At 42.2% G+C, this 13,285-nt stretch overlaps 1 protein-coding gene across 1 annotated transcript in view; it reads right to left on the reverse strand.

The window, feature by feature from the left end:
* Positions 1-3,081: 3,081 nt before the first annotated feature.
* Positions 3,082-13,285, reverse strand: part of rimkla (ribosomal modification protein rimK-like family member A) — a 24,497-nt gene continuing 14,293 nt past the window's right edge. Inside the window, exons 4-5 of the mRNA XM_010782427.1 lie at positions 5,246-5,449; positions 3,082-3,678 (exon numbers count right to left, since the gene is read on the reverse strand). Of these exons, the coding sequence (XP_010780729.1) occupies positions 3,164-3,678; positions 5,246-5,449 (719 nt within the window). The 3' untranslated portion in view covers positions 3,082-3,163. The remainder of the gene's footprint in view (positions 3,679-5,245; positions 5,450-13,285) is intronic.

The following is a 13,285-nucleotide window of genomic DNA, read 5'->3' on the forward strand; positions in this document are numbered from 1 at the left end:
TTCTTCCTTCCCTGTGTCACAACATGCCGTGCCCGTTTCTTTCAGTAGGTTCCATGCCGTGTATCATGGCCACTGGTCTACGAATACAAAGCAGAAGAAAGAAACCCACCTGAATTGGGATCTTGACCCGACTGATCCTCAAATCATTGCTCCCAGAGGAAGCCAGGCAATACAAAGGCATTACAACAGTTGTTGGGGCACAGTCAAATGAACCTGAAGAGGCTGAATGTGCACTGTGTGGATATGGATGTGTAAACTACAGATTTAAACAAAAGGGCTTCAAGAGAGATACGCACATTCACTCTTTCTTATGGCTGGCTTGTTATGTCTTCAAAGGATATGTGATCTGACATTTTCACTGACATACACCATGTGGGATGACAAAGGCTTGAATGAAAAGACGAAGACTTGAAAAATATGGGACAACAATTGGAGATACTCATATAAGCTTTTATTTTAGGATGGGACTTGTTGATAATCAAGCCCACCGGTCCCTTGCATGTCAGGACAGTGGACATCAGCGGATTTCACAGTTTGTTTGTCAGATACTATAGATAGCGGACACCATCAGCACAGTAGTGTAAACGGTGTAATTCTCTCAGTGGAGCCACTGTGATCACTTGACAGCAGACTTAGAGTGAAAGCTGCCTTTCCTGTTGTCTGGTGGTTTTAGTTTTGGCACTCTCAAGCAGGCCCCTGTTAGAATCCAGGCAGTTAGTAAATTCGGCCCACAAAAGAGGAAAATATTATTAAGCTTCACAGCGGTTTCACTTTATTGAGACATTAGTGTACACAAACCACTTTTTCTTGAAAAAGACCATAAATTAGGAAGAAAACAAGGAACAATATAAAACAAGCAGGGAGAAAAGGTGAATGGTAACCATGGTATATACCACATGTCTTATACTGTAGTTCACAACCTTTTATTTATTGTTGTTTGTGTATCTTTCTGTCTGCCTGTAGCTATGTGTAATGTTTTGCATGTCTCTAGCTCGAATGGATATGTCGTGCTTTTGGGGGTCAGGGGTGAGATCCAGGCTGCTTCCCTGAGATATGTTCAACAGGAAGGGTTATTATAAGTCTAAAAACATGGACGTCACTATGGAGAACAACTAATGTTTGTGCTTTTGTCCCATTTGTCCTAATGAATGGCATTTAGCCCATGCCCTACCTCTATTTTAGTAGTTCTTTCAGAAGGCCTACAGGAGGTAAATAAACAGAACACAAAAACCGTAAGCAATACGCTCTTGGCCGCTGAAATCCCTGGATTTTGTTTTTCCATTTCTTCTCCAAGAAAAATAAAAAGTAACATTCTATTCAAAGATGCGGCAAAAATATAATTCCCAAATGATTTGTACACTATGCCAACACATTCTAAAGGTTAGGATACTTCATTGTTATAAAAAAAAGAGGTGAAAACGTAAAAGAAAAAATCTACAACTCATATGACTGAGGGAACACATCTAATCAAATTCAAAAATGTTAGCACCAAATTTCATTTTAAACCTTTAAAGATGGCAGGTCTATACAAAGAAGTTTGTCCACAATAGCTTATGTAAATGTCAATGTTGGCAGTTATGTCAGCCGTTCCAGTTTCAGCAGCTGTAATATGCATCGAAGCTAAATCCCTATCTAAATATTTACAAAAAAAGCTGTAAAGCAATACAAAATAATACACACTTACAGCTCTTAGACATAAAGGAAGGAACACCTGGGTCAGGGGCCATTTGAAAACCACAAGCATCCCGGCTGATATGTTCTGTATGTTTGAATATCTATGTCATGCTATGGCAGTGAGGAGTCACTGTTCTGAGGTATATTCTGTTTACAGGTGTGGACGCAGCTTTCACACACTGTCTCGCGTTTCCTAAATATGTCCGCTGAGCGAGAAAAAAAAATACATCAGTTTATCGTAAAGTGCTAGACATTTTATATTTTTAAAAAGCAGCAAACTGCTGCTGCTGCTGCTGCTGCTGGTAAGGCTTATCAAACAGGATTGGAATATAAAATAAAAAAATGGAGTCTTTGCACTCAATTCATTTTGATATTCCAGGTTGTGACTCAGACAGAAATGCTATTTGTTATTTCTACTACTTCACACCGGTTAGCGCAGTTCTGCTTACATTAACATCCTGCTTCCTTCACAGTGAACAGAGGGTTGATAATATAACGCATGAACAAGGTAACCTCTTATTCAGTGTCAATGTAGCAACTTGGGCTACATTTTAATATTAGTGTTTAAAAATTGGCATTTAATGGATTTTAGTTGTAGAAAAGTTAAAACATTGTGTATACATTCTGTTGTAGTTGGATTTACAACATATGAAAAGTGTAGTGAATTTAACTCTCGTTATGAAAAGCAGTAAAATGGACATTTAATTTGCCTCGCTTCAGTTTCTGCCCCTCTAGTTCTGTGTCCTCGACAGGAGCACTACATGGCTACATCAGAACTGTCAGGGTAGTGTGCCCAGCATGAGGATGTATCGCTCTCCCAAGGAGCGAATGACTTAGAAAAAAAACACTTCATCTCGACTTCAATCCATCTAACCGTACTAGTCTCAGCAGGAAACCCCTCTTTTAAGACAACATACCATAGACTCTCCTTTAAATAATACGGTGTAGTAAGGAAACCATATGACAGGTGCATGCCTTTATTGGAATCCCACACCAACCCCAAGAAACACCACCTTCACCCTCAGTATTTTTGCTAAATTGAAACTAGTAAACGTATGCACTATATCCCACTCCCGCCACCATGCTGCAGTGTAAGCTAAGTTTGAAAATTGGGGTTTGCAGTTTTGGAGAGCGCGGAGTCAGGGGAGCAGCCTCAGATCTTTTTTTTTTTTAAGGGAGTTGGTAGGATAAGGCTCATGTTTTGGTGTTTGTATTCCTGTGGTTGTGTTTGAATGTGTTTTCACTGCTCATGTTTTGCATTAAACAACGTGTTTGAAGGGTTTTTGGATTGATATGCGTTTACAAAAGGAATGTCAGTTGCCATGCGTACAGGTGTGTGTGTGTGTGTGTGTGTGTGTGTGTGTGTGTGTGTGTGTGTGTGTGTGTGTGTGTGTGTGTGTGTGTGTGTGTGTGTGTGTGTGTGTGTGTATGCTCATTCTTCATATGCATTTGTCATGTTTGTGTGTGTGTGCATGAAGCTGCTTGGATCTTACTCAGTCAATAATTTGATCTCATTGGCGAGAAGAGTGTTGAAGTTGTAGGCTGGATCGGGGAGGTCGGGCAGGGGGGGGGCTGTGGACTGGCGGGGCGAGGACTGGGAGGGCTCCGCCAGCTCGGGGTCACTCTCGCTGGAGGTAGAACCCACGGACATGTTGCAGACGGCCTCGGGCAGCGAGCCCTCGCCCCCGGTGGGCACGGGGCACACCTCGGGCTCGCTGCTGGTCTCGCTGGTGTTCGACACCACGGACAGCAGGGACATTTTACGGGTGAGGCGGCTGGGGAGCAACGACAGGGCGTAGTCTGCGACGATGCCCGCCACGTCCATGCCGCAGGCCTGGTCGAAGGCAATGAAGCCAACGTTTGCGTTCGCTTCGCAGACCACAAAGGAGCCGTCGTTCATCTGCAGCAGGTCGATGCCGCACACGTCCATGCCGAGGATGTTGGACACTTCGATGGCCAGCTGCTTCCCCTGCTCGCTCAGTGGGCACATCATACCGACACCCCCTAACAGTCCAGACAGAGACATCGCGCTGGTTAATACCCACAACAACCAGGTTCATTCATTTCAACCTCCAGACTGTCACGAATCATCTACTATCAAACAAGAGCTATCATGCAGTGTTTGCGGAGGATTGAAGAAATATGTTCTAGGCCAGGAAAAGTAATGAAAGTTGTAAAAGCAAATATTGTTTTGTTTAATGAAACAAACTTTAAGAGTAATCTTTAGGGGATAACCTCCCACCTAATGTGACACTAAAGCAAATTAAATTGTGAAGAGCTACATAATGATGTTGCTGCAATGTTTATTGTTAGACTTGCATCCAGAAATGAGTCTATTATCAAATGCATTTGAACACACTGATCGTACAGTGGGTTCTGTTTCCCCTCATGCTTAAAAGCCAGTGAAGACTGATAAGTGATGTAAACAGTCTTTAAACACAGAACTATTTATGCACTGTGCTTTTAGTTTGAAGTATTGATGTAGTATATGAAGTTAATATGGGCATAAAACACCTATAAGATTTTGAAAAGGTTGCTGTTCCAACTGGAGTCAAAGTTCTGTTTGTTTACTTCACCATGGACATTTTGTAGTGTGTCCTTGAAAGGTCATGGAAAATATGTGACATTTTGTCCATGAAAATATGTGAGAACTCTGATACATATATAAATACAACACCAGTGAGTGCAATTGTTAACACGATCTGTTTCATAAACAAAGAACAACCTGCTTACTAGCGTCCTAAATATGTCACAGCCAATAAGCAGCCTACAGCAGCAGCACTGCTCATACTCTGTCACGCAAAATCAGTCTCATCAGCTGGAATGCTGTCTCACTCGATGTCTGCAGGGCACATTCGGGACAAGCTTCTTGACTTGGCCACTATTCCAAAAACTGGTTTATATAGCAGATGGACTGTTATTCTCGATAAACAATTTCAAAAATGCTATGACCGTTAAATATTACCCGCATACACAGGAATGATAAGAGCAGCCATGACACCTTAAATGTGGCACACGGCTCTTTTTTAAATAATTAAAGCCTGTCTTTAACTTATAACTGGACTTTTTTTAACACTATATATTTCACATTTATATTTATTTTATATGCTATTCCTTGCACACTTATTGTTAATAATATCCTACTTGAAAATGTGTTAGCTGTTATTTGGCCCTTAATAGTGTTTAGTTGACAGGTAGTCTACTGATGTTTGTCTTTCACAGTAGAAAGAGTATTTATTTTACTTTTTAGTTCAGTTTTATTTTCTATTTTGAGATGCTTATATTCTATGTTGGTTTATTTGTTACTCTTTTTATTTATCAAATGATGTGCAATGCCTTGTTTTAATATGCTGCTGTGAAAAACATTTCCCAATTTGGGATCATAAAGGATATCTTCAAAATGTCAGAGTAAAAAAAACGCAATAAAAAAATGTTCCAGTGTGGCAGTGCTGGTAACTGTAATGAGGGGAAGGGGGGGGGGGCGAGCTCAGTAATGTAATTAGTGTGTGACAGTGCTCAATAGTTTAGTAATTCAGTGTGTCATCATTGGCTCTCGGAGGCGTTTGCGTACCCAGAGAGCAGTTGCTCTGCATGCGACCGTCCGTGGAGCAACGTAGCATCGAGCCGATGACACGGCCGCCCACCAGGACCACCCGGACGTCACGGCCATGCGACTCTTTGACATACTCCTGAAACAAGTAGGGGGTGTCATGGCGGATCAAATGGCACAGGTCTGTCAGGTGGTGTTTGTCCCGGGCCAGGAACACAGCTTTGCCTAGGAAGAAACAAAGGATGAAGGAAGAAAAATCAATATGAGTTACTTTCAGGATAACAAAGATATTTGCATGCTTGCAGGGTTTGAGATGTGTGTTATAATCAGGGCTCGAGCTTAAGGACGTCACGTCGTCCCGGGGCCGAAAAAAATTGTGTCGGGGAGGATAAAAAATAATTTTGGGACGAGAGTTAAAATAAAAATACCCTGCTAACTCTACTACAAACGGCGATTAAAATGAAACCGACTGCACGTTTTGTGTAGCACACAGTTATTAAACCTCCTTGTCAACATAAACACACGCACAAAACATTTAGCAACCCGCGAAATACACACACACACACACACAGTACGTAGCTACAGCTGTGCCGCTGGCTGTCAGCCAGTCGCACAGCTGGCTGTGCCCGCGAATTAGAGATGGGCGAGTCCTGATTCATCCGGATTATTAACCCGGATCCTAGAAATGAGCTGGTCGTGACGAGTCTCCCCTCTCCATTAACCCGAGTCCTTTGAGTCCTACACCTGGTGTGACATACAAATTAAAACTGTACATTGCGTCACTCGCTACTCTCTTTATAACATGTAAAATAACATTACAATGTACCCCAGTCCATCTGCCTACCCTTTAGCAAGTAGGATAGCTTCCAGAAGATATCGTTTGGCTCAGGGGAGGGGACGCGGATCAGTGAAACTTCCTGCAGCTCCCGGCGGGAGCCGGCTCCCGCGGCTATATTATGCACGAGTCAACAGCACTCAGAGATTCGCAAATCCTGACTCGCTGTGCAAAACACAGCAGACTCGTGCGGACTCAGAGCCGTAACCATATAGCAGCAGATCCAGAGATCCAGCAGACTCGTCCTCATGCACGAGTCAACAGCAGACTCAGATTCGCAAAATCGCCCTTTTTTTTTGTGATCAACTTTTTTTATTAAAGCAAAAGACACTGTGTAGCGTGAAATGCAACACGTTTTCGGTTTCACCAATAGGATTTCTACTGTCTTGGTGATGCTGACTCATATGACTCAAATGACTCGTATGATCCGGATCTCTTCAGTGACTGACTCAGAAGACCCTGAGTCCATAAAAGGATCCGGATTTGCCATCTCTACTGCGAATTCCTTGCCCGCAAATTCGCGGGTGTCTAGCTATGTACTGAGTGTGTGACGTGTATTTCGCGGGTTGAGTGATGTAAAATGACAATGGTATCCCGTGGAGGAATTCTGAAATGTTTTACCGTTACATCACAAAAACGCACAGCAGAACCAGACCCTGGAGTGCCGGCCTCTTTATTTACTTACTCCTCTTCATCCCCTATGGGTAATAAGGCTGAGATGAGAACCCTCCATCGTATTTAGTCCTTAGCAATATGCTGCGCCTCTCCCCATGTATGGATGGGTACCGAGCCCCGGTATTAAACGGTCCCCGCCCGGGCCGGAATTATTAAAGACAGTGGTAACGTTAAGCTCCGACGTTATCTGACTTTTTATCGGTACTGGAGACATTTAAAAAATATATGTCATATGTATTATTGCTACATAAACATTATATCGCAGTTTTAGTTTAGCCAACTCCGTTTCTAATATGCAATAAGACTACAACATGCGTCTATGATGTATTTTCGAGCTTTCCAATCCAGACGAGATCTCTCTCTCTCGTCTGTGTGCGAGAGGCGGGGCGGGCAGTTTGTAAAGGTCTCCTGGACTGTGTTACAGACTGTCCTCCTGGTAGTGGTAACTCTGGGTTCTGTCTTCAGGACAGAGTGTTGGATTGTTTTTGGTTAATTGGATGGTTACTTTGATTTGATGTCAATATTAGAGTAATTTTCGCGTTTGTGTGTTGTTAAATATATTTGGCCCTTTTTCATGTGATTGACTGATTTTACTCAAATAAAAAGGTTGATGAATTAACATCTAATGATTGTATTGATGTTTTATTTATGTTAAAGGTCACTTGAATGATTCTTAACTAAGATGAATGTAGGAAAAACTAATATTTTTAATTCGGGACGTCCCACATTAATTTCGGGACGGCTTAGATTGTATTGTCGTGGACGGTTCCGAGAGGATGGTGAAAAAAAAGTTTTAGTCGAGAGCCCTGGTTATAATGTCATGAAAATAAGTTGCATTGTCTTCGATTCTGTGACAGATTAGAAGCATCTGCTGCTAAGTCTGTTGCCAGTTCCTGGGTTTTGTTATAATGGATGGGACATCCTCTTAGCGGGCCACAGAATTGTTCTCACATAGGATTAGAGAATGGCCTGTTTTAATTAGTACCACTTGGCCTCGTCTCCTTGTTGTCAACCTTCATCTGGCACTGGGGAAAATCTTGGTAGATTGCTGTGCGGTTTGTACATTGTGTGTAGGTGACGATCCAAATAAGATGACAAAGCAATCCCTGGCGTAACATCATGAAGATGTGAAGAAGGGACAATTGTCAAGCTAGCATGCTTAGAAAAAACATGAGTCATTGTTCAGGCTCCAGTGAGGACACATGACTANTGTGTGTGTGTGTGTGGTGTCCTCAGTGTCATTCGGCCCCTACCTGCCCTGCAGAGAGAACATTAAGCTGATGGGAGCCAAGAACAACATCCGCCCCCCCAGACCAGAGCTCAACATGTGTCTACTGCCCTCCATGGTGGAGAGCAGCAAGGTACCACTCACTCACTCACTCACAAATTCATCACACTCACTCACTCACAAATTCATCACACACACACACACACACACACACTCGCACACGCACACACACACCATCTATACATTGACTTACATGCATTTCCTGGAGACTGATCCTAACCATAACCAACACATGCCTAAACCTAACCAAGTCTTCACCCGAAAATTAATGGTTCCCCTCATGGGGACCTCCATTTTGTCCCCATAAGGGAAGCCAGTCCCCACACGTGACTGTGTAAACAGATTTAGGTCCCCACAAGGATGGTAATGCTAGGACACACACACACACCTGATGCTCTGAGAACCACCTGTTCAACAGGTGGTTCTCAGAGCATCAGGTGTGTGTGTGTGTCCTAGCATTACCATCCTTGTGGGGACCTAAATCTGTTTACACAGTCACGTGTGGGGACTGGNGGTAATAAGGCTTGGAAGTTTCCTTTGTATAATTAATTATTGATTCAGGTTATGAATGAAACCCAAAACGCAAGTACCGCACTACTTCATAAATCACTTTTACTTATTGTACTAAGCCTGGGAGCTAACTATTAAACACTTGACAGTTGAGAACAGAAAATAGGTTACAGTGAACCTAACACATTTGGTGCAGTGAATTAACTTTAACTACTATGTACTACTCATGTTGTGTGTATAAATATGTTTTTTTTTTTGCAAGCTTTAATATTCATTCACCACAAGCGTGGCAATGCATTTCCTTGCTCGTGCTGTTCTCTTGCTCACACTCAAGCTCTCACTTACAGTATGCCACAGAAAATGCCCACCAAGGGGGGGAAATGGGGATGAAAAAAGAGAGTAAGATATCAAAACACTGAGGTTAAAGAAGGCTACAGCAAACCAATGGCAGAGGAAAAACAAAATGACAGTAAATCAGTTTTTCTAAAAAAACTACGCACATACCTCATTATCAGTTTTTAGACAACAAACCACCGTTCCTGCAAACAAAGGGCCTCTGGTCACAGGAAAAACGAGGTCAATTTTAAAGTGCTATTGTAGTGCAGAGAGATAGGGAGTCGGAGGCGGTGCAATGAAGGTGCAAAAAGGGTACTTTATTTGAGAGTAGCTAAGGTCATGTTGTCCGGTTGCAGTCCGGGAAGAAGAGAGAGAAGCCAGGAGGGCACACAATACAGTATATATAGACCACACATAACATGTCCGTGTGGGAACAATACCCCCAACTGTAGTTCCATGTATGAATTATGTAACCCAGTGTATTAATAGGTGTTCACCACACAAGCCCCCCCAGAATTCAAACATGGCAAAAAAATCCTCGCGTTCGGGAGGAAGCACCACAGGGGCCGAGGAGGGTGGGGTCGCAGGTGAGGGCCGGGCCATGGAACGGGCCGACGAAAGGGGGGCCACAGGAGAGGGTAGGGGCCCTAACGAGGGTGAGGGCATCCCCACCGGGGGTGGGGGCGGGCCGGAATGGGCCGTCGTAAAGGTGGGCCGCAGTAGGCGTTGTGGCGAACCAAGAACACCTCCCCCAGGAATACAGGAGAGAAAATTACACATGTCACATGGCCTACATAAAGACCAGGAAACAATTCACAAATGTGCAAAAGTTATTTTGTGTGAAGGTAAGATCCTTGTCATGGCGTTATAATCGGTTTCTACATTTATTAGCCACTTTTCTCTATCAGGGTTTTGGGTTATGACGCGATCGTTGTTGCGTTAAATCACATCAGATGTATTAATTGATCCAGTTTTTGGAATATACACACTCACGTGTGTTAGTCACAGTCAACACTTGAGCATAATGATCTACTTGTGTAACCTAACCTTGCTATTCAGTATACCTAGTTTGCTACATGGATTAGTATTAAAGAGCCGGAACCTTGCAGAGACAGCATCCAGAAAATGGAGAGGCGAGTGGAAATCATGGAGGGCTTTTTGTGCCGTGGCGTTGAGGGGACTTTTTGATTATCAAATGCTTGTGAGAGGGCAGGGCACCAAGGCCCTGCCAGTCAAGCCTATGTAAAAGCTCCTTGAGCCCAAGCACTCTAAAGAGATAATCAGAGAGAGCTTTCTCTTCTCCTGCCTAACTATGTTTGGATGCTATGGATAGTATGTTTAATTTAACTCTTTACTTTTAAGTATTATACCATAATCAAGAACCTAGTCCTATGATAAACCCTTATTTAGTGGCCCTTATTACTGTAATAACAGCATTCACACTGGATGTGTTGACCAGGTTGAAATGAGCCATTTATGAGATGACTTAAAAAGATGTTACAGAATGTGTTTCATAGTATCCATATGTGTTGCGGATGTGATACCTTGCACATATAACATGATTAACATTCGATGAATATTATCAGGTATCGAGGTAGCAGTTATTTGAAACAAATTTCGTCTTGCTCCAATTACTGTATGGACTATAACATTTAACTGTATTTATTTTAGGTTGAAAAAGTAATCAACATATTATGAATCCCTAAACCCCTGTTCCTAATTTCCATGTTATCCGGTACGTCCAACACCATTTTCCTCATCGGAAAATAAACCAAGACACTCCTTAATGGTGCAGATTATTTACGTTTGATGTGATGCCCATCGTTGATGTAATGCTAATAAGGCAGTTCTACTAGAATGCTGCTTGAATGTCAAGTAACTAACTGACAGCCGTGGAACATTTGGAAACATTTCTCCTGGATGCTCACGGCCACTACAGCTTGTACTCCTCACTCTCAACTAAAAATATCATCTTAGATACTGGCAGTTTAAGCATGTCATCAATATTGATTTTATTTTTAAATGCTATGATGGATGAAAAGTGATGCCGCTGCACTGTTGCTGGAATTGTATCCTTCTCTTATCAGGCATTTTTTTACTTTTGCACCCCTTTTTATTTTGTATTTATTTAACAGGGACAGTGCACATTAATTAACATTTCTGTAAATGTGCCAGAGTTAGCCAAGAGGCTATTTTTTATCCGTAGTCCCTGGATGGATTGTGTAAGTCAACCTAAAACAACACTGTAAGGGTCTCACTAGCACTGAGCTAGCTATCCATCCAGTTAAACCATTTGAAAGAAAACTCCAGCGCAGTTGTCAGTTTTACTGAAGTCTCTTTACTTGGTGAAACTGTAAAGACAATAAAGACATAACAGTTTATTATTGACTGCCCGACTGACGAGCTAAAATATAACAGAATACTTCACACAATGAGCTACGGTGCACAAACTGAGAGGCTAACCAGCCTAGCCGCTAGTAGCTTAGCCGCAAGGAATACTCACTGCATTCCTACAAACATAAACATTTGCATATTTCCATTAAGTCGGACAATAACACTCACAGACGATGCGTGAACCAGCGGGAAATACGAAGCACAGCCCATGGAGAGCAGATGTCCGTTCATGAAAAGAATCCAAGCTACACGTGGAGCGCACTCGGAAACAAACAAGTTCGTTCTCCTAGCAACAGGAATCCAATAAACCACTAGCAAGCAGCAGTGTCAACCAGCCACCACAAGGTGGAGCCAAAACACAGCCAAGAAACACATACATAACAGATGTACACCAAAAAACACACATCAAGGACAGAACAGAGAGCTTTATGAGAGATTAAAGTAAATATAACAACTGGATTTAATAAAAAAGGAGGATAAAAAAAAAATAGTATCCATTAAATGACAAAACTTGGAGATGGGGGATATTCTGAGAAAAACTCTGAATCTAAAAGTGATAGATTTTTGAGTAAAAAAAAAACTCAGATAATCCATGAGATTTAGGAAAGTACATTTACAAAAATGAAAAGCACAAATGGAAATGTTCTGAAATAATAGAGTCATATAGTTTGGAGAAATGTTCTACGATTAAAGTCAAGACATTAGGAGGGAACATGAAAGTAGTTTGTTTTGTTTCTATCAGTTTTTGACTCCAGCTTATGTCCAACTTTATATTGTAATTAAATATCTCTTGTAAATGTTTCAATACTACGGATTTGTGCGGTGATAAAACCTGAGACTGAAACAACAAACCTGAGACTGGCAGAGCTCCGTCCACAGTTTGGGGAAGATGGCGAGGTGCAGAGGAAGTCCTTCGTACGCTATCAACACACCTGAGAGATATTTCATATTTTAGTATCTGGCTATATATTCAGATGTGTGTATGCAGTTTTTAAGAATCATATATTTTCAGTTCACACACAGGTTTGTACGTACTCAGTTTGACGAGGGTCTCTGTGAACTTCTCACAGTTGATGGCGACGCGGCACAGCAGGTGGCTGAACTGATGGTACGACAGGAAGTAGTCCAGCAGCATCCTGTCGTACACCTCGTCCTTACCCTGAGGAACACACACAGTTTAATACCAACATCAGATTTATTATTTTTTCGATGTCATTTTTTTGTTTTTAATATTTATTTTGTGTGTATTTTCATGAATGTTATTTTCTGTATCTACACTACGCAGGAACTACAGGTCTATATTGTTTCGATGTTGCACTTTCCTCCAAGACAAGAAGACGTGAAGTTAGATCCTCTGTTTCATGTTTCAAGCTAAATGTATTAAAGTTTTTCATTTTGTGCATTTTCCTAATAAGGTTGTCTACAGTTTGTGTGATGCAAAGGTTTACTAATAATCACATTGTTATGCATTTTAAGAAAAATTTTGTAATCTTTTTTTTTTTGAGGAACAGGTCGTTCTCAGAGCATCAGGTGTGTGTGTGTGTGTGTGTCCTAGCATTACCATCCTTGTGGGGACCTAAATCTGTTTACAAAGTCACGGATGGGGACTGGCTTCCCTTATGGGGACAAAATGGAGGTCCCCATGAGGGGAACCATTAATTTTCAGGTGAAGACTTGGTTAGGTTTAAGCATGTGCTGGTTATGGTTAGGATCAGTCTCCAGGAAATGCATGTAAGTCAATGTATAGATGGTGTGTGTGTGCGTGCGTGCGTGATGAATTTGTGAGTGAGTGAGTGAGTGAGTGAGTGGTACCTTGCTGCTCTCCACCATGGAGGGCAGTAGACACATGTTGAGCTCTGGTCTGGGGGGGCGGATGTTGTTCTTGGCTCCCATCAGCTTAATGTTCTCTCTGCAGGGCAGGTAGGGGCCGAATGACACTGAGGACACCACACACACACACACACACACACACACACACACACACACACACACACACATACACACACACACACACACACACACT

The sequence above is a fragment of the Notothenia coriiceps genome, unplaced genomic scaffold, assembly GCF_000735185.1.
Source record: "Notothenia coriiceps isolate Sejong01 unplaced genomic scaffold, NC01 NC01_scaffold00024667, whole genome shotgun sequence".
Classification (NCBI taxonomy): Eukaryota; Metazoa; Chordata; class Actinopteri; order Perciformes; family Nototheniidae; genus Notothenia; species Notothenia coriiceps.